Source organism: Aethalodelphis obliquidens, unplaced genomic scaffold (genome assembly GCF_003676395.1).
Source record: "Aethalodelphis obliquidens isolate GAN/ISIS:26980383/991018 unplaced genomic scaffold, ASM367639v1 scaffold30, whole genome shotgun sequence".
Classification (NCBI taxonomy): domain Eukaryota; kingdom Metazoa; phylum Chordata; class Mammalia; order Artiodactyla; family Delphinidae; genus Aethalodelphis; species Aethalodelphis obliquidens.
Genome location: NW_020837974.1, coordinates 5,011,582 through 5,039,010, shown reverse-complemented (window position 1 = coordinate 5,039,010; position 27,429 = coordinate 5,011,582). Strand labels below are relative to the sequence as shown.

Below are 27,429 nucleotides of genomic sequence, written 5' to 3'. Positions count from 1 at the left end.
TACGTCTTTCTTGATCTTAGGGATAAAAGCATTCAGTCTTTCACCATTAAGTATGATGCTAGATGTAGATTTTTTGTAGATGTTCTTTAATAAGTGGAGATTCTCATCTAATTCTAGTTTTCAAAGAGTTTTTATCATGAATTAGTGTGGAGTTTTGTCAAATGTTTTTCTCCATCAACTGACAGGATCATGTGATGTTTCTTCTTTACCCAGTAATTATGCTGGATTACACTGACTGATTTTCAAATACTGAATCAGACTAGCATTCCTGGAATAAATTCCAATTGGTCATGATATATAACTTTTTATATATTTGCTAATATTTTGGTTAGAATTTCTGCATCAACATCAGTGACAGATATTGGTCTACAGTTTTCCTTTTTGCACTTTGTCAGGTTTTGGTATCGGGGTAATACTGGCTTCATAAAATGAGTTAGGAAGTGTTCCCTCCTATTTTCTAGAAAATATTGTGTATTAATTCATCTTTAGTCGTTTTGTAGAATGCTCTGGTCAAACTGTCTATGCCTGGGGACTCTTTTTGAGAGTTTTTAAGTTGCAAACTCCATTTCTTCAATGATTATAGGTCTATTCAAATAACCTATTTTACATTGGGTGAGTCGTGGTGGTTTGTGCTTTTTGAGTAATTGGTTCATTTCATCTAAGTTGTCAAATATATATCTACGTAGAGCTGTTTGTCCCTTATTATCCTTTTGATGTCTGTAGGGTCTCTTTCATTCCTGATATTAGAAATCTGTGTCTTCTCTTTTATTCTCTGTCAGTCTTGTTAGAGGATTGTCAATTTTATTATTTTTCCAAAGAGCCAACTTTATGTTTCAATGATTTTTATCTACTGTTTTCAATTTTATCGACCTCTGCTCTTATCTTTAATATCTACTCCTTCTGTTTGCTTTGAGCTCATTTGCTCCTCTTTTTTTGGTCCTTTAAAGTATGAGCTTAGGTTACTGATTTGAGACTTGTCCTCTTTTCAATGTAACCCCCCTACAGGTGAGGTGGTGTTTCTTTCTCCCGGCTTTTGAGATTTTTTTGTCTTTCACTTTCAGAAGTTTGATTATGATGTGTGTTGGCATGAATTTCTTTGGGTTTATCCTGTTTGAGATTTGATCAACTTATGAATCTGTAGGTTTGTCTTTTCAAAATGTGGAACATTTTCCAGTTAATATTTCTTCAAATACTTTTTCTATCCACTTTCTATCTCCTTTCAATCTGGGATGTCTTGATCTTTTGTTCAAGTCCCCCAAGTCCCTGAGGCACTTTTCATTTTTTTAAGCATATTTTCTTTCTGTTGTTTGAACTGGGTGATATTTATTGTTTTATCTTCAACTTCACTGATTTTTTCCTCTGTCCTCTCCATTCTGCTGTTGAACTCATCCACTGAGTTTTTACTGTATTATATTTTTCAGTTCTAAAGTGTCCGCTTTGGTCTTCCTTATGTAGTCTATGTCTTTGCTGAAACTTTGTTTTCTTCATTTGTTTCAAGGGTACTATAATTTTTTTAAATATAAATTTATTTATTTATTTTATTTTTGGCTATGTTGGGTCTTCATTGCTGCACACAGGCTTTCTCTAGTTGCGGCGAACGGGGGCTACTCTTTGTTGCAGTGCATGGGCTTCTCACTGCGGTGGCTTCTCTTGTTGCAGAGCACAGGCTCTAGGCATGTGGGCTTCAGTAGTTGTGGCACATAGGCTTAGTTGCTCCATGGCATGTGGGATCTTCCCAGACCAGGGCTCAAACCCGTGTCCCCTGCACTGGCAGGAGGATTCTTAACAACTATGCCACCAGGGAAGTCCCAGGGTACTAAAATTTATTGCTCATTGAAGCATTTTTACAACAGCTGCTTTAAAATCCTTGTCAGATAATCCTAACATCTCTGTCATCTTGGTGTTGGTATCTGTTGTCTTTTCTATTTTTTTTGTGTGTTTATTTTATTGAAGTATAGTTGATTTACAATGTTGTGCTAATTTGTACTGTACAGCAAAGTGATTCAGTTGTAAATGGATTCTTTTTCATATTCTTTTACATTATGGTTTATCACAGGATACTGAATATAGTTCCCTGTGCTGTAACAGTAGGACCTTGTTGTTCATCCATTCTATATATAACAGTGTGCATCTGCTAATCCCAAACTCCCAGTCTATCCCTACCCTGGCCCCCCTCCCACTTGGTAACCACAGGCCTATTCTCTATATCTGTGAGTCTGTTTCTGTTTTGTAAACAAGTTCATTTGTGTCATATTTTAGCTTCCACATATAAGTGATATCATATGATACTTGTCTTTCTCTGTGTGACTTACTTCACTTAGTTTGATAATCTCTAGGTTCATCCATGTTGCTGCAAATGGCATTATTTCATTCTTTTTTATGGCTGAGTAGTATTCCATTATATATAATGTACCACGTCTTCTTTATCCATTTCTCTGTCGATGGACATTTAGGTTGTTTCTATGTCTTGGCTATTGTGAATAGTGCTCCTATGAACAGAGGGGTGCATGTATCTCTTTGAAATTAGAGTTTTGTCTGGGGGTGGGGTTGCTGGACCCATCCAGGAGTGGGATTGCTGGACCATTTGGCAACTCTACGTCTAGTTTTTTGAGGAATCTCCATACTGTTTTCCATAGTGACTGCACCAAATTACATTCCCACCATCTGTTGTCTTTTCTTACTTAGCTGAGTTCTCTTGGTTCTTGGAAAGATCAGTGACTTCAGCTGAAACCTGGACATTTTGGGTCTTATGCTATGAGACTCTGGATCTTATTTAAATTTTGTATTTTACAAGCAGAAATCCCAGAGGCGTTTTAAACACCTGATTTTCAACAGACCACAGACCACATTTACAAAACATTCATTACGGTTTACTTACTAGTATGGTTCTCCATTTTTCAAAAAAGTATCGTGTTCCTTTGGGCTCGCACTTGCTTTTAACTCCTTCACTATTACTCTCACTACACTAGTGCCCGTGTAGATCTCTCCAAGGAGCACCTAAAACCAAAGAATAGTTTTTCACTTCACTTTCATCAACATGATAAAGAAGTATGTTACACTTACCAGGAAATGGAATACAGGAAAACAAATTAAGCAACAGTCAGATGGCTTTCTATTATTTTAAATTCTACCTCACGAAAAGCTTGGAAAGCTAAAATATTTTCCTTAAGTTTTAAAACAGTCATCAGATGTTTACAACATTCATATATTTATATGTACTTCTTTTCTATTTACTTAAAAATGTTTTATACTTTAACAGAAATTGCCAATGACATTACAGAAGAGTGATTTATTAGTTTGGTTCAAATATAACCCAAATATTTCTCAAAAACACGTCAACTGAGTTGTGTTATTTTGTTATGTCTACTTCACATAGGACAAAATAAACTGACAAACAGCCAGTGTACAAACTATCATTGCATTATAGCTTTAAAAATCCATGGCATGCCAGTTATTCCAGGCCTTTATCTTGTACTAAAGCTTCAGTCAAAACACAGGGAAAAAACACTCCACTGAAATTAACAGAACACAAAATGTGAATGAAAATAAGAACAAGCTACAAGCGATATATTAAGTATTAATATAGGACAATACAAAGGCACTCCAAAATACAATATTTAAGATGAAAATGATGATGAAGTAAAGATTTTTATCTAATTTGAGAATGGTCAAAACTAAAAGGCTTCCTTTTAAAATAGGTTTTTTATATTTTTATAAAATGGATTAATTTTAATGCCCTGAAAATAGAGAATAAGAACCTGAACAGAATTTAATGTTATATTAGGAATATAAGGGCAGAAAAATGCATAGAACAGGAAACTCTGATAATTAACTAAGCCATATTCTCTGTTTCAAATAACGAGTTTGCACAGATATAACAAGCCTAACACGTCCATGGTGTTGATTTGCAGAGAGGGGAGAATAACTAGGGGACCAGTGCAATGATCTGGCTCACTGTCTCTCTCTCTCTGTAGCCAGCACTGTTGTCATCCTTGGAGGGCAACGTATGCAGGGACTATTCACTCAACACCGGGACCTCTCAGTTCTCTGACCTCACTCCCGCTCATCTTTCCTATGAGCCCATCTCAGCAAACACTCCCAGGGGTCTAGACCTAGCTAGTAATTATGTTATGTCCCAAACCTTGAATTTTAACTTCTTCTCTACCCGTCCTTCGATTTCCAGCTCACTTACTTCAACAGTCTAATCCAACAAGTGCACAACTTGCCCCCCAATCCACTAATGATCCCGCTTTTCCACCCTCCTGTCCTGACTGCAGGCCCCGCTCCCCTCCCTGACAGCTTAGAGCCCACGACCCTTCACTCCCATCACCCCCGCGCCCTTCTCGCTGAGGTCTATTAGCTCAGCCAAGCCTCGGTGCTGCTCAAATCCATCCACTTGCCTACAATAAAAAGCGTCAACAGCAGAAAAAAGCCATGACGAGTGGTCTCATTTTAAATCTGTGAGGGTCTTCGGCGCTGCTCACCACCACCCCCATTTCCCCAGTTGATATACTTTCCCACATTCTCCTCCTTCACGTACATCTTTTCACTCCTGCATTTCAAACGGGCCTCCTATTTACTGAGTAAAATGATCAAAAGTGAACCTGCTCATTTTAACACCAGATCCACCTGCACCTGTGTACACATCCTGTTTCTGCTCCCATTTCAGGAGAGAAACTGTCCCTGTGCCTAAGACCAAGTCCTACAATAATGCTGTGGATCCCTCCAACGCTTACACCCCCTCCCACAGTATCAGTCCCCCCTCCCATATAAACATGCTAAAATAGCAGCATATACTATAAAAAAACAAACAATCAAAAAACCTTCCCTTGGCCCTTGGACGGGCCCAAACAGCTCATCATTTCTCTGTTCCCTTTTAGATTAAAACTCCTCAACAGAGTTGTCTAAATGTGCTATCTCCAGTTTCTCCCTGGAACCCACCACACGTGAGGATGTGACATGGCCCTTTTGAGGTCACAAGCACTGAATCTTCTGAGGATACCATGGACTGCATGCTGCTGGGTCCTAATTCTCCCAGCCTTCATCTTGCTCAGTGTGTCCAGAGCACCTACTGCAATTCATCTTCTGGAGCTCCTCCTCAGACCTTCAGAATAATGCTCCTTTCTCCTGTGCCCTCTCCTACTCACTGGCTGACTCTTCTGTCTCCCTCACAGGGTCTCCCTCACTGTGCTGACCTCCCCGCTGCAGGGCCTCAGGGCTCGGTCCTTGTGCCTCCCCCTCTCCTCTGTGTTAGCATTCTCGGTGATTTCATCTAGCCTCAAGTACCACCTCTATACTGAGTTCTCCCAAGTTTATATCTCTGTCTTGAACTCTCAATTTGCATTTCCAGCTGCCTACATGGTATCTCCATTTGCACATCTGAGAGCCATCTCACCCCTGATGTATCCAAAAGTGAACCCATCTTCCTCCTCCACGTCTGCTTCTCCCTAGTCTTTCCCATCTCAGATCACAGCAACTCCATGCTTCTTGCCAATCGGGCCATAAGCCGTCATCCTTAACTTCTTTCCCTCTCCAGACTCCGTATCTGCTCCATCCCAAGTCCTGTGTGCTTCCTGTTGGAATCTCGACCTCTCCATGCTATCATCCAGGTCCAAGCCTGCCTGCAACTCTCCCTAGACAATTGCGGCAGCCTTCTTACCAATTTCCCTGCTTCCCCGTGGCCCTCTACAACATGGCGATCCTCTCAACCTGTAAGCCAGGTGATGTCACTCATCCCCAGATCCTGGAGCACCTTCCTAGCCCCCTCTGAGGAAAAGTCAAAGTCTCTAAATGCAGGAAATACCTCATGTCCCCTGGCTCCCCTACCCCTCTCTGAGCCTGTCTCCTACCATTGACTGTTTACTGTCTGATCACCCCCCAGCCCCAACTAGAAATTTCAGCTTTGTCAGGGCAAGGGTTCCATCTTGTTTGCTGCTACATTCCCAGGACTCCACAGGCCAGGACTTCACCATCTTCCTCCACATCATACTCCCAGCACCAAGAACAACGTCTGACACATAATAGGTTTTGCTAAATGGCTTAGAAGATCCGGTAACTAATAAAGTTTGGACGACATGAAAGATACAGGACAAACAACTCTTATCGGAAAGACAGAAGCATGAGATGGTTGACTACAGAGCAAATACATCTTCTGGTCGTGACCGCCCTACTTATGATGCAATGATCACTCAGTTACACCCTTTTACAAAGAATGATTGCTCCATCATAGAAACAGTTGTTATAAAAAAGATCATTCCTTCTGTGGTAAAAAGATCAACAAAGTGTGTTATTATAGGTCACTTGACAGGCTACGAGAAACACAACAGTTCTTCACAATGGTTTTCATTATAACCATGCTACCCATCTATTATAAAGTGGTTTAAGTGTCATAAGGGAATGGGGAGAAGAAAGAAGAAACAAATAATGTGAGAAGGACAAAAAGCTTCTAAAATTCCCATCTCTTTTCCCTTTTTACCGTCGTCTGCCAACAACTAGAAAAGTCTCTGATATAGAAATAAAAGACCTTCTTGGAAAAACTCACACACCCAGGAATGCTGACGCTCACACTTCCACATGGTTTCAGGGGCCAATGGAGAAATTCAATTGGGACCATAGTGTGTAGACAGTATGTGGAATGTCACGTAACACAAGTCTTAATTAGCTTTAAATTCTAAACAGTATAAATAGGAGGGGAAAAAATGAAAGCGAACAAACTTTACCTTTCCAAACCAGCCATTTCCAATTTCCTGTATATAGTTTAGACTGTGGCGGGCAACTTGAGACTTCAAACCTTCTGTAGGAAAAAGAACATTGCAAACTAAAGATAAGTATTTAACTGAAATAAATATTAATATATAACCTATAAAGTACAAACACTAACATAAATTTAATGTTTGTGATAATAAAGGTAGAAATAAATACATAAAACATCTCTCTCAAACTAATAATGCCAAAACAGTCTCAAATTTTAAAACTGACAGTATTTGTGAATGAGTATCCTGCCCTGACTTGAAGCTCTTGCACGGAATCCTCTGACCAACTACCCTACTATAACCACCAGTCACCACCAGTCACCACCACCTCACTGGCCTTTACTCAGTCCTTACTTTTATGGCGAAGTAGGGACCTCCGGGGCTGTCCCTCCCTAGAAACACTGAAAATCTTGTCAAAAAACTGTAAGCATCAACCTTATCAGAACTCTGGAGGGTGGAAAAGGCTTATAGCAACCAAAGAGAACCAGGAGGAAGGCCACTGAAACAGGCAGACTGGCTTCGTGGCCTTTAATTTACTCATGTGCTACCTCTCTTGCAGCACATCTTAAAGATGACCCACGTGCCAGAGTGGGTGCTGGTTCCAGAGGGAGCACAGTGACCTTCTTCCCCAGAAACTGTGCTTCCTTCTGACCTGACTAGGGTTTCCTGGAAGGCCTGCTGCGGTGGTGCCCCTTGTTCCACCTAACTTGGGCTCCATCAGGATGGAGAGGCTTCACATGCCTCAGAAACAACGAAAGCCAAGTGGACAAGGCGCTGCTGCCCGGGGCAAATAAAAAGACCCAACTGAGGCAATAACAGACAGGCTGGAGCTTTAGCAGAAAAGCCCAGTGAAATCTGGGGGGTTTGGGGGGCTATGAGCTTTTTTTAAAAAAGCTATTATTACACAAACAGGGAAACTTAGAGAGCCACTTGCATGTCCAGGGAAGCACACACACTCAGAAGAGGCCCAAGAAGAACAGAGGCTTCACCTCTGGCAAGTCTCATGCTCAGCAAAGCAGGAAGTGAAAGCTAAGGCAGAGCTGTCAGTGGCCAGGCTGAGGACCTGCCCCAACACAGAGCCAGTCTGCCAGGACCTAGACAGCATCTGTCATTTATTTCCTTTCTATTTTCTTCTTTTTTTTTATTATTCAGAATGTCTAGTTTTCAACAAAAAATTACAAACCAAATAAAAAACAATGAAGAATGCTACATGCACTGGTACAAAAGATATTTAAAAGAAAGTGTCCCTGAGAAAACAGACATCGGCCTTACTGGACAAGACCTTAAATCAACTGTCTTAAACACGCTGAAAGGGCTAAAGGAAACCACAGACAAAGAACCAAAGGAAACTGAGAGAATGATATCCCAATAAATAGAGAAGACCAATAAAGTGATAGAAATTATTAAAAGGAGCCAAATAGAATTTTGGAGCTGAAAGTGCAATAACCAAAAAAAAAAAAAAAAAAAAAAATCACAAGAGGGTTTCAACAACAGATTTGAGCAGACAGAATAATCAGTAAACCTGAAGGGAGGTCAAATGAAATTATCCGATCTGAGGAGGAGGAAGAAAAAAGAATGAAAACGTTAATGAATGAAGTCTAAGGGACTTATGGGATACCATCAAGTGGACCAACATACATATAATGAGAGCCCCAGAGGATGAGGGAGAAAAGGAAGCAGAAAGAATACTTGAAGATATAATGGTAAAAAATGTCTCAAATCTATGAGAAACATGAATCTATACATCTAAGAAGTTCAACAAAGTCCAAGTAAGATAAACTCAGAGATCCACACCAAGACACATTATAATCAAACTATCAAAAACCAAAGATAGAGAATTTTGAAAGCAGCAAGAGAGAACAAGTCATCACATTCAAGGGATCTTCAATAAGAATAACAATTCCGTGTCTCATTAGAAACCATGGAGGCCAGAAAGCAGTGGGATGGCACATATAAAGTGCTAAAGAACAGTACCATCAACCAAGAATTCTATACCTAGCAAAACTGTCCTCTACAAATGAAGGAGAAATTAAGACATTCCCAGATAAACAAGTTTAGGGAGTTTGCTGCCAGTACACCTGCCCTATAAGAAATGCTGAAGGGAGTCCTTCAGGCTAAAATAAAAGGACATTAAAGAGTAACTAGAAGTCATATGAGGAAATAAAGATTTCTGGTAACTACATAGGTAAAATAAAAGCCAGTATTATTGTATTTTTGTGTGTAGCTCCTTTTTTATTTATTATATGACTTAAAAGACAAACACATTAAAAAATTGTATAGTTGACCCTTGAGCAACACAGGTTTGAACTGCACAGGTCCACTTAAATGTAGATTTTTTTCAATAAATACTATAGCACTACACAAGCCACAGTTGGATGCAGAAACATGGATACAGAAGGCCCACTATAAAGTTATACACAGATTTTCGACTGTGTGCAGGGCTGGGGGTGCGTGGTTGTGTGGGGTGTGGGTCAGTACCCTTAACCCCCTCGTTGTTCAAGGGTCAACAATAAATCTATGTTAATGGGCACACAATGTATAAAGCTGTAATGTGTGTCAACATAAAGGGAAGGAACAGGTTTTATATGTTGGTGAATATAAATTCAGTTGTTATAAATTCAAACTCAGTTGTTATAAATTTAAGGTAATTGTAATCCCATTATAATCACTTCTTAAAAATATAAAAAATATACACAAAAGGGAATGAGAAGGGAATCAAATGATATGCATGCATGGGTGCACACACGCCCACACACACACACACACACACACACACACACACACACACACAAAAATTCCAGTGGCCTGTCTTGCAGAAATGGAAAAACTGATCCTAAAATTCATATAGAATTGCAAGGGACTCAGAATAGCCAAAACAATCTAGGAAAAAAAAAAGTTGGAAGACACATACTTCCCAATTTCAAATCTTACTACAATGCTACAATAATCAAAACAGTGTGGTACTGGCATAAGGATAGACATATAGATCAATGGAATACAACTGAAAGTCCAGAAATTAACCTAAATGAATATGGTCAACTGATTTTCAATAAGGGTGCCAAGACAATTCAAGGCGGGAAGAACCGTCTCCTCAAAACTTGTTGCTGGGACAACTAGTCATCCACCTGTAGAACTAACCTGGATCATTACCTCACACCACATATAAATATTTTGTATGAAACACACCAGCTGTGTCATGTTTTAGCTAGCTTTTTTTAAAATATAGCCTATAGCAATATTAATCAACTGTTCAGTTTATACTGCCCTAAACATACACCACTGTGTGTGCAGTACCAAGGCAGGCTTGGTACCTACAAAGACTTAAAGAACCTTCTCAGCAGTATTAGAAATCCCTAATTATTGAACCACTAGTGATACTCTATTTTATAATAAGAAATCAATTAACATCTAGTCAAACCTCTATCTTCTATCTTAGCATGAAAAGTAATACCCAAATTACCCCTCCTCCCCGAACACAGGACATCCCAGTAGAAAACAGCAGTGTCCTACTCAGCCAGACAGGCAGTGTTGAGAACTGGCAGAGAAGCCTGCCTACCAACACAGAGGCCAGGAGCCTCTGTCAGAGTATTCCATTTTGAAGAATCGAGGAGACCAATTTACTCTTATGCCAGAGCCAAGGTCCAAAAGGAAAGGACTCAGCTTTTGCTGGAATGCAATGGGCCTGACCACTAGAATTCAGCTTCACCAGAGAGCAGAAGGAAGAAAAATTAGCAAGCAGAGGAGACAGGCAGTCCAACTTTTTTATGATTAGTAGTAAGGCTCCCTTTCTCACTTCTCAGAAATTATTCATGGAAACATGACATCAGGATGGAAGGTCTTACCTACAGAAGGCTGGAATTGTGATGGAGCTGGTAGTGAAATATTTGGTACTGAAAGTGTGAAAACTTCTGCTGGGGATTGAACAGAGGGAGTATCTTCTGCTGGTGGTGTGAAATCAATCTCATCATCAAAATTATCTTCAAATTCCTAAAATAAAGGACGAGCAATGTTATATCTAATATAAATCAGCTTGAGAGTAAATACCAAAAACATCTGCTAACATTTAAGATATGAACATTTATTCACTCATTTGGAACACACTGCCATAATTTTTTTTTTCCAATTTGTGCTGACTTCAGGTAAAAAGCATATGTAATTGTGTTCTCCAACTCAAAATAGCAGAATAACTAAGATCTGAAAATAAATTATACATATTTTATGTAATTTTTAAACTGATAACTTGAAGTTAAATGCAAAGTTTTCTAAAATGACCCTGGAACTTAAAAGGGAAATAATCTTCCAGTTTCAAAATTTTATGTTTAAGTTACTATAGTTTAAGGTATTCTTTTTATTACTATTATTCATTTTCACAAATCTCTCTGCATATTGAATCAAAATATTTATTTTTCAATTGTATATGTACTTCTAGTTGCTGTGTGATTTCAATCAAAATAAAGATAGTTAAAAGACTCAGAAAAGATATTTTTAAGCGAGTCCTATTTCTCTGGAAAGAGTAATAATGGATAAATTATTAAACTGGGTAACAAAACTATCAAGATCTGAACCAGGAAGGTCAGTACTAAACTCTGTATCACATAAGTGCAATAAACATTCTAAGAACATCCAGCTTTCTAAAGATGGCAACTTTAATATTGAGGCTGCACCAATAACGCTGTGGAAACCTTTTAAGTGACTCTGTCCAGCAGAAAGCTATCCTGACTCTTCCTATCATCATTCCAGTGAGCTGGGCCTACCTTGGTGTCCATGTTAATTTAACACAGATACAGATGATTATCAAGGTCTTTCATTCAGATAATTAATGAGCATTACCCCACCAGGAGCCATGACAGAAGCTGAACGCGACTGTTTTCACTCGTCTACACAGCTCCCTTTTCTACGACCTCCCGCTACCCCACCCGCCCTCATGTAAGGGAGAAGCTGAAGGTTGCAAGGGTGGATTTCTCTGATACAACATTTATGCTCTCACATGCATGCAAGAGGACATATTCTTATGTATGTCATACACGTTGTCAAACGCATTAGGACACTATCATTATTTGTATCGGGGGAGGGGAGAGCAGGACACTTCAATCTGTGAGGTCACCTCTAAACACAACAGCTTTGTCCAATTGCCCCTTCAGACATTCCTAAGGGTTCTCTCATTAAAAAAAGACTTCATCCATCACTCCTAACCTTGGCAGCGGCAGGATATACCATTAGGCAGCAGAGGATTCTAAAGATTCACAGAAGTAATACAGTACAACAACAACAATAAAAATAACAGCAACAACAGTATAACAACAATAACAACGACAACGGGGCCGTGAGAGAAGACCAGGTCACTTGTAAAAGACTGCAGCTTCTTGGCCTGTAAATGACTTCCCAGGGACCATTTAGTTCTGAAACGCCACACTTCTAAGTCTAAAGGAAACCCACGAATGATAGATGGTGACACTCTTCTTCAGTTACAGTCTGGAAGCTGGAGGGGATCCCCTGTACGGTGTGGTCCCTGAGCCGCCTGCATCAGAATCACCTGGGGAAGCCCGATAAAAACACACCCTCCCTGAATCTGAGTCATCATAAATGCCCTGTGTCCACACTAAGCGTCAGGGGGGTTAGAACAATTCGAGGCAAGAATGAGGTATCGTGATGTGAGAGAGAAACTGGCTTTCATTTTCAGAAACACTGATCAGGCTTCATCTTCGTCCCCAAAGGGCCAGGGGTCTGTGCAAAGTCCCTCAGCAAGACTGACAGTCAAGGGACACGGATTCTCTGCCCACCTCTGTGGCCCCATGCGGCGCAGTCGCTGGGTTCCCACAGAAGTGTCTGCACTGATCCAAGGGCCTAGGCGCTCATGTCCTCCATGTCTGGGGTGAAATCCTCTAAAGAAAATGACCTGTGCTCATGAGCCTTTCCCCCCAGACGCCCACCCCAGTCCTCCAGCCTCCATCCTGTGTGTGTATAACACTGGTGTCCAGCCAAAGGGACAGCACATCTTCTCTCCTCAGAGCTGCCACCAGACCCAAGGTAAAGGGAACACACGACAGAAACAGGTGTGAGGCTCGAGAAATAAGGTCCACACATCCACGAAAAAGGTTTTCCCCTGATTTGAACCACAGTCCTCAGGACTCCTGGGACAGCCCTAGTCCAGTTGGTAAAGCTCTATATTAAAGACCATTTCCTCTGCATGTGCACAGTCCTTTTTTTTCCTTCTTTTATGTACTCCTTTTTAATAAGTCTTCACTGAGCCCTAACACATGCCAGCGGTAAGTTCTAGAGGGGATATCCCAGCTGGTTTCTGGCAGACTCCACCCATCCTCAGCAGCTACGACAACAATCCTTCTATATTATCACCTCCCCCACCGCCACCCTCCACCCTGGGCAAGCTTTACAACTGGCACCCTTCTTTTCTCCTCCTTAGGGAACTCAGGGCTCGAGGTAAACTGAAAGATGCTCTTCCTCACACACAAAACACACTGGCCTCAATGATCTCAACAACCACAAATTCACCAGCACATAGTTTGGGAAAAAATCAAAACCAGCCTGCTTCTCCTTACAGGCCTTATAGCAAGTGAATTCAATCATCATTCCTTATTCCTCACTTGACAAAACTTAAATTAAAACAGGCAAGTGGCTACTGTCAATGATGCTCTGAGGCAGGGCCAGCACCTGCAGCCAGTGAGCCAAATCCAGACCACCTACTTTATTCTGTACACGAGATTTCACTGGCACACAGCGGTGACCACCTGTTCCCATGCTGTCCGTGGCTCACGTGGCTACAATGGCCGAGCTGAGAGCTGAGTAGCCATGACAGAGACTGTATGGCCCACAGTGTTTACTATTTACAATAGCTCTTTATTTAATATTTACTATCTGGCCCCTACAGAAAAAAATCTGCCAACTCCTGCACCCAAGGGACTGTGATATACAGCCGTTCTATTGGTAAATGTATCAGAGGATGACTTTAAATGTTCCTACCACCTGTGCTCACCTTAAAGTCTATTTCTGGGTCCTTACAGCAGGATACACAGTTTACAATTAACACTATTAATATCATTAAACTGCACACAGACAGGATCACAAAAGATGAGGAAATTTCTGCAGCAGGTGCCTCCCCTGGAAAGAGAAATAAACAATATTAACATGCACATTCCAAAATCAACTTTAATAAGTGAATCAATATATTTTCTGCCAGATACAAACGGGACCAAGAGTTAATAAAATAATGCTCAAATGCTCAAGATAAAGCTGATGACCAACCCAGGATAAGAAGTTAGAGGGTTTTTTAAAAAAAACTTCTGATTTGGGGACTTCCCTGGCGGTCCAGTGGTTAAGACTTCACCTTCCAATGCAGGGGGTGTGGGTTCAATCCCTAGTCAGGGAGCTAAGATCCCGCATGCCTCGAGACCAGAAGCAATATTGTAACAAATTCAATAAAGACTTTAAAATTGGTACAAATCAAAAAAAAAAATCTTAAAAACTTCTGATTTTGAAACAACTTCAGATTTACAGAAGAGTTGCAGAGACAGTGCAGACAGTCCTCATATACCCTTCACCTCGCTTCCACTAACATTAGCATCTTACATAGTGTACTTATCAAAGCTAAAACAGTAACACTAGTACAATACTATCAACACTAATTGAACTTCTGACTTTATTTGGATTTTACCAGTTTTTCCATCAACACCGTTTTTCTTTCCCAGGATTCAATCCAGGCCACCAATGTTGCATTTACTCATCATGTCCACTTAGTCTCCTCCGATCTCTGATGTCTCTCTGTCCGTGTTTCATAGCTCCAACACTCTTGAAGAGTACTGGTCAGTTATTTTGTAGAATGTCCCTCAAATGGGGTTGCCTGATGTTTTCTCATGACTGGACTGAGGTTACAGATATCTGGGAAGAATCTAGAACACCACATGGTGAAAGGTCCTTCTCATGACATCGTATCTGGGGCATGTGATGTTGGCACAATCATTACCAGTGACGTGAAACTGGATCCTTTGGCCCAGGGGGTTTCTGCCAGGTTTGACCACAGTGAAGTTACCCTTTTCCCTTCGCATACGCCTCTCTTCAGAAGAGGGTCACAAAGTCCAGGGAACACGCACGGGTAAGGGAATTAAGCTGTACTTCCTGGAGGGAGGAGTGTCCCAGGATGTGTAGACACAGGTTAAAAGGGCTACAGTAACTGATACCCGGGGATACACTCCGAGGCTCTTCACACACCCCGGGTCTCTGGGAAGCTTTACACCATAGTTTTCACCGGAGTCGTGCGTCTTCCCTGCAGCAATGAACACTGTGATGTTCTAGTGGTGATTCTTCTATTTCCCTTATTCCTTCTACATTTACTACTTGGTACGCTTCTGTAAGGAAGATTTGTCCCTCCTCCCACACTTATTTATTCAGTCATTTACAAAGTAATGAACTCATAAGATATTTATTTTATTCTTTGGGTTATAATCCATTATTCTCATTTCTTTGTGGCTCAAATTGTTCGAGCTTTGGCCCCTGGGAGCTGTTTCAAGTTGACTCCTGGGTCCTTCAGACATGCCCCATCCTTTACTTTTTTCCTCCTATACTTCCTCACTCTCTGATGCTATGGGAAGCTCCAGGCTCCTCTTATATTTTCCCTCCTCCGACTTTAGAATCAGCCACTTCTCCAAGGAGCTCCTGTCACAATAAGGAACCTGAAAACTACAGCCTGTGACCACTTTTTGCTTGCGGGGGCGGGGGCAGCTAAGGATGATTTTTACATCTTTAAAGGGCTGTTTCGGGGGCGGGGGGAAAAAAAAGAATTTGTAATAGATACTGCATGTGAGCCACTGACAGAAAAAGTCTGCAACCCCTGTCTAGACCAGAAAGATTCTCTCTGCTTACTTTCAGCAAAGATTTAGTTATCTGGAAAGCATCTTATTCAACTAGGGCTAGTTCGAACCTTTTTTTGTTAGAGCAAATTGTTAAGTCTTACCTACCAGCGTTTTACTAAGAAATACACTTTTCTTCTTTCTCTCCTGCTTTGAGATATAACTAACATATAACACGGTGTAAGTTTAAGGTGTACGACATGATAATTTCATATACATATATATTGTGAAATGATTATCACAGTAAAGTCAGAAATAAACTTTTCCTTAAAATCCCCACCAACGGCAAATTACATGTTCAGAGGCACCAAGCAAGGAGGCCTGGAGACAAGTTAAGGAACGATGCCACCATTTTTCTTAAATGAGATCACAGTACCTGAAGAAAGCAAAAACTAACCAAACTCTTATGTGAGTGAAACACATTCTTGAACATAAAATGCTCTTCTTTAGTGAAGAGCAGAGAAGCCTAAAGGAGTCAGCACGTCAAGTGCAAAGCAGGAATGAATTCCTTTCCAATAACACAAGTCTATCTGAGAATGAGCACTGCTGGAACCTGCTTTGTCACGAGGGGGTCGGACTCCGCTGCAGCCTTCCTTCTTAAAAATAATGCCATTGACCAAAGGTTGTCAAGCACTTGCAAGCTCTAAACCCACAAAATCGAACACAGAGGGAAATCCGCACATGAACACAGAAGAACGCAGAATTCCCTGACTAGGGACACCGGTGCCCATCTGGAAAACTAAGCGAAGCAAGGAGCCTGAGCCACTGAGAGCCGACCGTCTAGAACCAATACTCAGCTCGGCCTGTGCTGCCCACTGGTATTTTCTTATAACTCTGTTTCACTCCCCCTGACTCATATAATAAGGATTAAATACGACTCCTGAGGCTTATGTGGCAAAACGCTTTCATATACACTGTATTTTACTGATTTTTTAAAATAAATTTATTTACTTATTTATTTGTTTATTTTTGGCCACATCGGGTCTTCGTTGCTGCGCACAGGCTTTCTCTAGTTGCGGTGAGTGGGGGCTACTCTTTGTTGCAGTGGCTTCTCTTTGTTGCAGAGTCTGGGCTCAAGGCACGCAGAATCAGTAGCTAGGTTCCCGGCTCTAGAACACAGGTTCAGTAGTTGTGGCGCACGGGCTTAGTTGCTCCACGGCATGTGGGATCTTCCCGGACCAGGGATCGAACCCGCGTCCCCTGCATTGGCAGGCGGATTCTTAACCACTGTGCCACCAGGGAAGTCCTATGTTACTGATTTTTAAGATGAGGTTTGCCCACTGCATTTTAAGATCTCTAAATTTCAGGGCTATCTTACATTTGAAAGAAAGCTGTTTTCATTGGCAGCATTTCTTCTTTCTTTTTTCTTTTTTTTTTTTTTTTGTGGTACGTGGGCCTCTCACTGCTGTGGCCTCTCCTGTTGCGGAGCACAGGCTCCGGATGCGCAGGCTCAGCGGCCACGGCTCACGGGCCCAGACGCTCCGCGGCATGTGGGATCTTCCCAGACGGGGGCACGAACCCATGTCCCCTGCATCGGCAGGCGGACTCTCAACCACTGCGCCACCAGGGAAGCCCTCTTCTTTCTTAATGGCACAAAAATAAGGGTGTGTCATTATCGGTCATATCTGAGATTTGATAAAATATAGTATTATTTCATTTGATCGTCACAACGCCAGCTCCATGTCACAGACGAGGACACCGATGTGCCTAAGGACACGAGGTGGGAAAGCGGCTAGGCCAGACTCTGGGTTCAGGGGTGCTGGGTACAAGTCCCTTGATACCACATCGATTTGCCTCATTGTTTTTAACATTTAAAAACAGCCTAAGTGCTTCAAAGGAAACCTCTCACTGTAATTAAGACAGTTCATACTTCTCCAAACTCCAGAGGATGAATAGTAAACAACTTTTTTCTCTCTTTTCATCTATAATTTATCGTCACACCCTATCATAAAATTTGATCAAAACTGCCTGAGGGCCAGCGCAATAACTGATCCATAAAACTGTCTTCTGTGAGTCATCAGGCAGGCATTAAAAGTCATACCCGTGTTAAAAATAACTAGTTATGTGGAGTTTTGCCTGACCTTGATAACGTATTTATTTCTGTTAAGACACTGCAGGGGCCTCTGCTCTCCTGGACTCAGATTTCCTCAAGGCATACAAGTCTACTCCACCTCAATGTCTACCAGGCCCACTGAAAAGGTTCTAAATCACTACCTGAGATATTTACTAGATAGCCTCTAGTAGACATTTTTACAGTTTTACCATTCCTAGAAACTATTTTGTTTACTGTATTTTTCTTTTGATCAGCCCAAAGTCCTATGCTTTAAAAAAAAACAACAACAACAAAACTGTATACCAACAGAGGAACACTTCCATACAAAAAAGAAAAACTTGTATAAAATGAAGAAATCAAACCAGCCTCCTATAGGCTGGAAGGTGAGATGGGTTTGCATAAACCTCAGAGAGGAAGTAAATTCTAGACCTGAGGAACTACACTAAAATCCCCGTGGCCCCAGTGGTCAAACTACAACCCAGGACCCTGGAAGGTTCCTGATTGCGACAGCCGGAAACTATGAAGAAAGACAGTTTTCTTTTGACACTCTCGAGTCTGCAGCATTCAGAGACGTGTTAAGTCAAACCAACCATTGCCTACAGAAAAACATCAATAATGACAGGAGTGTCTCCGCACACTGAGGCTGCCTCACAGATTACAAACTGAGAACAAGGATAATTAGAGGTTTGGGGTACTTCGTACACCTCCCCAAGACACCGATGCAAAAACACATGGCATCTCCAAGGTACAGTCTATGAGTTTTCATTTTCGTTTCCAAACCATTTTAATAGATACCTAGCACTTGATTTAATAAGCAGAAAACCTAAGAAACTCTGAGAGGTAGGTGCATCTTATCTATCACCAGGTAATCTGGGGAACACAATTTCTCAGTAATGACGCAGAGTAAGTGAGGAGTGCTATCCAATTATTAATTCAACCATTATAAATCCCTGCCTAGAACCATGATTAGAACTTGAGCACATGTGTAATTAACTGAAGAGTCACCTGTGAATCCTTTTTCAGATTAAATTAAAAATTTTAAAGGTTCACAGATAAAAAGAAATGATGATCAATGTCTAGATCCATGAGGGATTGCAAAACGCTGATATTCTAACTTTGTCATTCCCTGTTTGGTTACCAGCTGATATACTGATACCAGTTTACAAAGAAAATTTCCCCATATTTACTATCTGGTTAGCCAGTGGTTCAAGTCGTAAAGGGTGAGACTGAAACTTCAAACCCTTTAATCACATGGTTGGTTCCTCTGGCCACCGGCCCCCATCCTGAAGGTACTTAGGGGCCAAGAGTCACTTCAATAGCATAAATTCCGGTGTGGTTGGAAGGCGCTTGTTATTAATAACAAGAGGTGCTCCTGTCACCCCATCACTCAGGAAATTCCAAGGGTTTCAGGAGCTCCGTGCCAGAAGAGGGGACAAAGACCAAATAGATATTTCCTCTTATGTCCAAGATATATAGACCCTAGAACAGGGCTCAGGAAACAATGGCCTGTGGGGAAAGACTGCCTGCTGTTGGTTTTGGCATGGCCTGCCGGCTAAGAATAGTGCTTACATTCTTAAATAGCTGTTTAAAAAAAAAAAACCCAAAAGAAAAATATTTCATGACAGGACATTTGTATCGATAGCTAGTAATGCAAAAAGACAGACGACCTGACATTACCAGCCTCCAGATGGAAAGACACACCACCACCCACTACACAGTACTACCCAAAACAAACAATCCAATAGTAACACAGTATCAAACCTGCATCTGACCAAGCCTCTAGATCTAAATACCAATTAACAGGAAATAAAGAGAACAGTGGAACATATTAAATTTCACAACAAGAACATAATCAGCAAAGTTTAGGCTACGAAAAACACTCAAGGAGAAAACCCTGATGAATTACAAGGAGAGAGAAAGAGAGATGGAGAAGGAACTAAAAGAGAGTTTAAAAGACCAACCAACTGCAATGTACAGGTGTTAATTTGAATCATGATTCAAAAACCTTAAAAAAATTATGGCATTGAGACGATTGGAAATCTGAACACTGACAATTGACCATATTAGGGAAGCATGATCTAGTTCTCCTAGGAGAGAGTGATAATGGCTCTGTTTTTAAAAGTTGTCTTTATCTCTCAGAGATAGTGACCTATTCAACAATGACTGGAATTTGGTTCAGAATAGTATGAGGGTAGAGAAACTGATGGGGGTATTATGAAAAAAGATGGCCCCAAGCCGAGTCAATGGGTGGGTGAAAGGTACGTTCGTGGGAATTCATTATAGCCTCTGTCTAGTCTGGTGTATGTTTGAAGTTTTCCATTTATTAAATAATTTCTTCACATCCATTAAATAAAAAGTTTAAATAGGAAAAAAAAGTAGATATAACAATTTACAATCTGTGTGTCATAGTTTGCTAGAAATGCTGTAACAAAGTACGAACTGGTATGGACACTTCTAGAGGCTACAAGTCCAAGATGAGGCAGGGTTGGTTCCTCTGAGGGCTGTGAGAGACGGATCTGTCCCAGGTCTGTCTTCTCCCTGGGAATCTTCACATCACCTTCCCTCTATGCCTATTTCTGTGTCCAAATTTACCCTTTTTATAAGGACACAGTCATGTTGAATCACAGCCCTCCTAATGACTTCATTTTAACTTCATAACCTCTGTAAAGACCCTGTCTCCAAATAAGATCACACTCTGAGTTATAAGAGGTTAGGACTTCAATATATGAATCCGGGAGGGGGATACGATTTAACCCATCTCCAGGATGTATGTTTAAATGAAAACAAGAAAAAAAAAAACCAGAAACAAACAGAACAGGTCGCAACAGTGTGTACACAACGTCACCAGCGGGCAACAGTGGGCACCTACGGGGAGGGAGACCAGGAGGAGGGGACACAGGGAGAGGTGGCTCCATCCTTCCACGTCTTGACTTCTGTACCAGGGGCTTCCCATGGTTGTCAGCTGAAAGTCCAAACCCCTTAACGAGCCTTACAGCATCCCTGGTCCTCCAGCCCCCGTTCACCTCTTCGCCCTGCACCCTCATCACTCGCCCCAGCTCTCCACCTGGAGCGACGATGGACCCCTCCCAGTCCTTCCAGATGGATTCTCTGTGACCTCAGTCTTCAAGTTCACTTTCTCCCCCACCAGAAATCCATCATTAATCTACTCGTTAACAGGATAAACACATGCTTTCAGGGTCAAACAAATAAGACCAAAAAGTAGCATTCCTTCAGTAATTTTATGCTCTTACTCAGCAAAGATTCTCCCCCATCACTAATCACCCTATGTCCACGGCACTGGGGTGTCCCTCCCTTGCCCCAGTCATGGCTTATCACTCGTTCCCCAGGTTGCACACAACTCCCACAAACACTCTTTACTTGCCCATTTTGCAATTCATGTTTAGCAGTGTAACTCTTAAGTTGTTTTCTTTAAAAAATAAGTTTTCTTAAAGAGTGGGTTTCCCCCAGCTTATATTCTCCTGTGATAGTGGGTATTTATTTCCACACGCCATGCTCTTTGCACAGTCTCATCTCACTGGAAGCCGTCAGAGTGGTTTCACCCCACGCCGGCAGAGAGGATCCAAAGGCACCCTCTCCTCCAGGGGCCCCCGATGGTGCTGCACAAGGAGCCTCCATGGTCGGTACCCCAAGTAACAGGGAATCTTAACAGATGCCTTCTAAGACACGAGTCTAAACCTGCGTATTAGTCTGCTCGGGCCACCATAACCAGACACCAGACACTGTGCAGCTTCAACAACAGAAATCTGTCTCACAATCTGGAGGCTGAAGTCCAAGAGCCAGGGGTCGGCACGGTTGGCTCCTTCTGAGGCCTTGGCTTGCAGATGACCATCTTCTTTTTTAAAAATAATTAATTAATTTATTTATTTTGGGCTGTGTTGGGTCTTCGTTTCTGTGCGAGGGCTTTCTCTAGTTGTGGCGAGCGGGGGCCACTCTTCATCGCGGTGCGCGGGCCTCTCACTGCCGCAGCCTCTCTTGTTGCCGAGCACAGGCTCCAGACGCACAGGCTCAGTGGTTGTGGCTCACGGGCCCAGATGCTCCGCGGCATGTGGGATCCTCCCAGACCAGGGCTCAAACCCGTGTCCCCTGCATTAGCAGGCAGACTCTCAACCACTGCGCCACCAGGGAAGCCCCCAGATGACCATCCTCTCGCTGTGTCCTACTCTGAGCGAGCATCCCTGATGTCTCTTTGTGTTCACATTTCCTCTTCTTGTAAGGACAACAGTCATATTGGATTAGCAACGAAAGAGCTAATGGCCTTATTCTAACATATTCACATCTTCAAAGGCCTGATCTCCAAATACAGTCAGTCACCTTCTGAAGTTGCAGGGTGGCTGAGCTCAGCCCTGAACACTGGAAATTTATTAATTTCGGAACACCACCCCCACTGGTAGGGGATCCACTCTTGCTGGTACCAGAGACAAGTATACGCAGCCTTCCTCCCTGGCTTCCCAGGACGCAGTGGTTTGAAAATGGGAACGGACTCTACAGCAGTTAAAGCGAGGGTCAGATACGTACCTAACCCTTCTGTTCTCCACCCTCACCCTCAGGAAATGCGCAGGAGAGATTTATGTGTCTACTTGACAATTAAAGCTGGTGCCCACTGGGCTGACTAGACAAAGGAAACCTGGCAGAACTCAGAGAAGCTAAGGACCAGCAATCTTCCAAACCAGTGCCAGACATCAAGCCCAGGCTTTTTTTTTTTTTTTTTTTTTTAAGTGTAGGACCAACAAGTCTACCTTCCTTTTCCAACATCCTGACAAGCAGCTCTACATCTGGGAGACCAGTCAAATGAATCATACTACTCAAGGAAAAAGATTCAGACAATCATTGCAAATCACACATTTTTATTTAACACCTCAAAATTACAAACCCATCTATCATAAAGGTTTCCTGTGCACAGAATCTTCAGTCACTGTTTTCCTTGTCTCTTAATTTAACAATACACCTATTTATAATAACATTAAACACTCTAGAATCTCCCTGATGAATTCTAATATTAGGAAGGGAAAATGAAGCACAGCACTAAATATACCCAACCGCAGGGAACAGCAAATAGTGCGTTGATGATCTAGCTGATGAATCAGAGATTCCACAAAGACCCCTAAGCCAGGACATCAACAGCCTGGAAAAACAAACCATGCTGTGTGCTAACCAGTGAAGTCCTCTTCTTCTTCAGAAACAATTTCCAAGGTCAGCCAACCGCACTGTTCTCTCACACCTGCAGAAAGGTTATATACTTTGAGCGCTGACTGAATACCGGTGAATGAGATCATTTTAGATGAAGTCGCTGTTTCTCTCAGCTGTGTCCATTAAAAGCTGTTATCAGAGGCTCATTTTATTCCAATTTTAAAATCACTAACTAGGATGGAGACTACCACAAAAGAGCTCATCTCACGTGAGCTTGGCCAAAGGAATGTCACAGTTTGGCCAAAGGAATGTCAGGTTTAGATGACCTCTGCCAGACCACCCTGGGACCACACCCCAGGAAAATGACGGCAGGGATCATATTTTATGAACTAGAATCTTAATTAGCTTGTTGGCATAGTTAAGGTGTGGAGTCATCCACAGTGCCAGATGTTTGTAACAGTTCTGAATCAGGACCTCCCTGTGGTCCAGGAAGCCAGCTGATGAACAGGCAGGATCTGGTCCCAGAAGTAGAAACCCTGGGCCAGTTTCCCAGGGCTTCTTCCCCCACAACTGGCCACTTCAGTGCACCACTAATGTCTGGGGAAAAGGACATTCTGTCTTTCCATACAACTTCCCATTGAAATCTGTAGCATCGTGCAGGCAAGTCAATGGCAGTATTGTATTCAGAACACTTAGCCGGTACACTTCCTGCAAAATACAGCCAAAAAGGAAAGGACAGATGACCTAGATGTGTGCTCCTTACTTCCCAGGCAGGGCAGACCCCAAACATCCTAGATAAACATGTCTACCTGTTTCTTAATATTTCCTACAACACTTTGATAGAGTCTATGGTCTCAGAACCTTCCCAGCTTCCTAAGGTCTAATTGGAAGTCTCGCCAATATAATTGACACACATTCTCCGGCCACGTCTTTAAAAGTTCTCTCTTTAGAGGAAGCAGATGGTGGTACAGATGCAGCTGGACTGGCCATAGGGATGGCTGGACTGGGGGAGGGGCACAGAGAATTCATTACACTCTTCCGTCTACTTTGTCTATGTTCAAAATTCTCCATAATAAAGTACTACCTTAATAACTAAGCCAGAAACTGCTTACAATACTGAACTGGACAAGGGTCTATGGAACATCAAGGCAAGATTACCTCGGGCTTCCTATCTGATAATGCTCCTCTGATACTGTCCTTATATTATACAGAAAAATAAACCCAATATAACTAGGTGCTTCCAGACACTCAGGTGTCCAGCCCAAGTCAAGAGACCTATAGATAATTAGAAGAGTTCTGGGGACAAGGTGTCTCTTATGGAAACAGCTGTTCCATCACCAGACTGTGAAGTCTACCCACCAGTAAGCCCCACCCAACACATCGATTCATTCAGTAAGTGTTCACCCAGCATCTTCTACAGAACAGGCACTGCCACAGGTTCGGGGAGCACAGAAGTGGAGAGAACAAAGCCCCTGCATTCACAGCTTACACTCTCGCGCAGGAGACGGACCACAGGCAAATTAATAAATATATGGTACCTTGGACGGTGATAAGCAATGTGGAAAAATAAAGCAGGGAGGGGACGTGGGAGATTGTTACTTTATATGGAGTGATCAGGGAACCCATTCTGATATTAGAATAATTCACATGAAAAATGATGGTGGTTTGGCCCCAGGTGGTTATAAAAATAGCTAATACATAAATGGTGCTTACTATATGCCAGGCACTGTTCTAAACTCATCCAACCCCATAACGACCCTTTGAGGTGGGTACTATTATTAGTCCCACTTTAAAGTGAAGAAGCTGAACCTGGGAGAGGCAAAGATGCTTCTCCCGGGTCACACAGCTCCCACGTGGTGATGCTCAGGGGCACACTCCTACTCCAGGGCACTGAGGCAGGAGTGCCTGGGACCTGGCGGCAGATGCGACAAGGAGTGTGAGGGGAAAGGGTTGCAGGGGATACCTCCCATCAGTGTCCCTCATTCTTCAACATGGGCAGGCTTTCAAGGATCGCCTGACATTTGAGAAAACCCTCCTTAAAAAAGGTGAAAAAGGGCTTCCCTGGTGGCGCAGTGGTTGAGAGTCCGCCTGCCGATGCAGGGGACACGGGTTCGTGCCCCGGTCCGGGAAGATCCCACATGCCGTGGAGCGGCTGGGCCCGTGAGCCATGGCCGCTGAGCCTGCGCGTCCGGAGCCTGTGCTCTGCGACGGGAGAGGCCACAACGGTGAGAGGCCCGCGTACCGCAAAAAAAAAAAAAAAAAGAATGCTGAATGCTGATTTAACCAAAAAGTGTAAATAACGATGCTGAGGAGGGGGAGAGTGTGTACGTGTGTAAGTATATAAATCCTCTTCTTCCATAGCAGAAATTCAGTACCTACTGAAACCCAGAAATAGTGGTTCCACCCTGTTCTTTAGCAACATGGCTAAAAGAGCTGGCAGGCAATGCCCAGGGGAGCAGAGAGTAGGGATGAAGAACAGGATGTGGGACAGGGGCTCCCTAAGCTATTTTTATTATAAGCTCTGGAACACTTTCACTTTAAAAAATATCTACATGCACTAATTGATGCAAATAGAGAGGAGACGGGGAGGGGAATAGAAAAGAGAGGGCCAAGGGGGTGGGAACAACATTTAAGGGATGGGGATGGGACAAAGAAACAGGGTCAAACAGGAAACAGGACGCTGTAGAGGCAGATGGAGACAAGGGTGTACGGAAGGCAGAGGAGGAAAGCGCCTCTTCAATAAGTGGTGCTGGGAAAACTGGACAGGTACGTGTACAAGTATGAGATTAGATCACCCCCTAACACCATACACAAAAATAAGCTCAAAATGGATTAAAGACCTAAATGTAAGGCCAGACACCATCAAACTCTTAGAGGAAAACATAGGCAGAACACTCTATGACATCAATCACAGCAAGATCCTTTTTGACCCACCTCCTAGAGAAATGGAAATAAAAACAAAAATAAACAAATGGGACCTAACGAAACTTCAAAGCTTTTGCACAGCAAAGGAAACCATAAACAAGACCAAAAGACAACCCTCAGAATGGGAGAAAATATTTGCAAATGAAGCAACTGACAAAGGATTAATCTCCAAAATTTACAAGCAGCTCATGCAGCTCAATAACAAAAAACACAACCCAATCCAAAAATGGGCAGAAGACCTAAATAGACATTTCTCCAAAGAAGATATACAGACTGCCAACAAACACATGAAAGAATGCTCAACATCATTAATCATTAGAGAAATGCAAATCAAAACTACAATGAGATATCATCTCACACCAGTCAGAATGGCCATCATCAAAAAATCTGGAAACAATAAATGCTGGAGAGGGTATGGAGAAAAGGGAACACTCTTGCACTGCTGGTGGGAATGTGAATTGGTACAGCCACTATGGAGAACAGTATGGAGGTTCCTTAAAAAACTACAAATAGAACTACCATATGACCCAGCAATCCCACTACTGGGCATATACCCTGAGAAAACCATAATTCAAAAAGAGTCATGTACCAAAATGTTCATTGCAGCTCTATTTACAATAGCCCGGAGATGGAAACAACCTAAGTGTCCATCATTGGATGAATAGATAAAGAAGATGTGGCACATATATACAATGGAATATTACTCAGCCATAAAAAGAAACGAAATTGAGCTATTTGTAGTGAGGTGGATGGACCTAGAGTCTGTCATACAGAGTGAAGTAAGTCAGAAAGAGAAAGACAAATACCGTATGCTAACACATATATATGGAATTTAAGAAAAAAAAAATGTCATGAAGAACCTAGGGTTAAGACAGGAATAAAGACACAGACCTACTAGAGAACGGACTTGAGGATACGGGGAGGGGGAAGGGTAAGCTGTGACAAAGCAAGAGAGTGGCATGGGCATATATACACTACCAAACGTAAAATAGCTAGCTAGTGGGAAGCAGCCACATAGCACAGGGAGATCAGCTCAGTGCTTTGTGACCACCTAGAGGGGTGGGATAGGAAGGGTGGGAGGGAGGGAGATGCAAGAGGGAAGAGATATGGGAACATATGTATATGTATAACTGATTCACTTTGCTATAAAGCAGAAACTAACACACCATTGTAAAGCAATTATACTCCAATAAAGATGTAAAAAAAAAAGTGTCTTGGAAAGAAATACGGTGATTAGTAGCAAAAGAAACATAAGAATGGTTCACTTTTATTTTTAACTACTCCCGAGAACTTACACTAATAAAGTTATTCAAAAGTAGAATAAAGCTATGCGGGAAAATACATACATTAAATTGTCATCTTTTATATGTGAACTGAGAGAGAGGGTCCAGGAGAAAATATGGAAGCTACTGCTGCTGCTGACTGAGCCCTGGAGGGAAGCAACAGATGAGGCAGGATGGGATCAAGGGCATCAATCAAGGAGGTGGTCTTAAAGAGCTGAGAGAGGGCTTCCCTGGTGGCGCAGTGGTTGAGAGTCCGCCTGCCAACGCAGGGGACACGGGTTCGTGCCCCGGTCCAGGAAGATCCCACATGCTGCGGAGCGGCTGGGCCCGTGAGCCATGGCCGCTGAGCCTGCACTCCGCAGGCCACAACAGTGAGAGGCCCGCGTACCACAAAAAAAAAAAAAAAA

The 27,429-nt window shown here is 42.3% G+C and overlaps 1 protein-coding gene across 4 annotated transcripts in view; it reads right to left on the bottom strand.

The window, feature by feature from the left end:
• The window catches only part of LMTK2 (lemur tail kinase 2), a 177,059-nt gene that overhangs the window by 40,597 nt on the left and 109,033 nt on the right, over window positions 1-27,429 (bottom strand). For 3 of the 4 annotated variants that reach the window (XM_027125761.1, XM_027125759.1, XM_027125760.1), the window contains 4 exons: window positions 13,744-13,868; window positions 10,595-10,739; window positions 6,720-6,793; window positions 2,879-2,997 (listed from right to left, as the gene is read on the bottom strand). In XM_027125761.1, the coding sequence (XP_026981562.1) occupies window positions 2,879-2,997; window positions 6,720-6,793; window positions 10,595-10,739; window positions 13,744-13,809 (404 nt within the window). In that variant the 5' untranslated portion in view covers window positions 13,810-13,868. The remainder of the gene's footprint in view (window positions 1-2,878; window positions 2,998-6,719; window positions 6,794-10,594; window positions 10,740-13,743; window positions 13,869-27,429) is intronic. The other variant, XM_027125762.1, reaches the window with a different exon arrangement.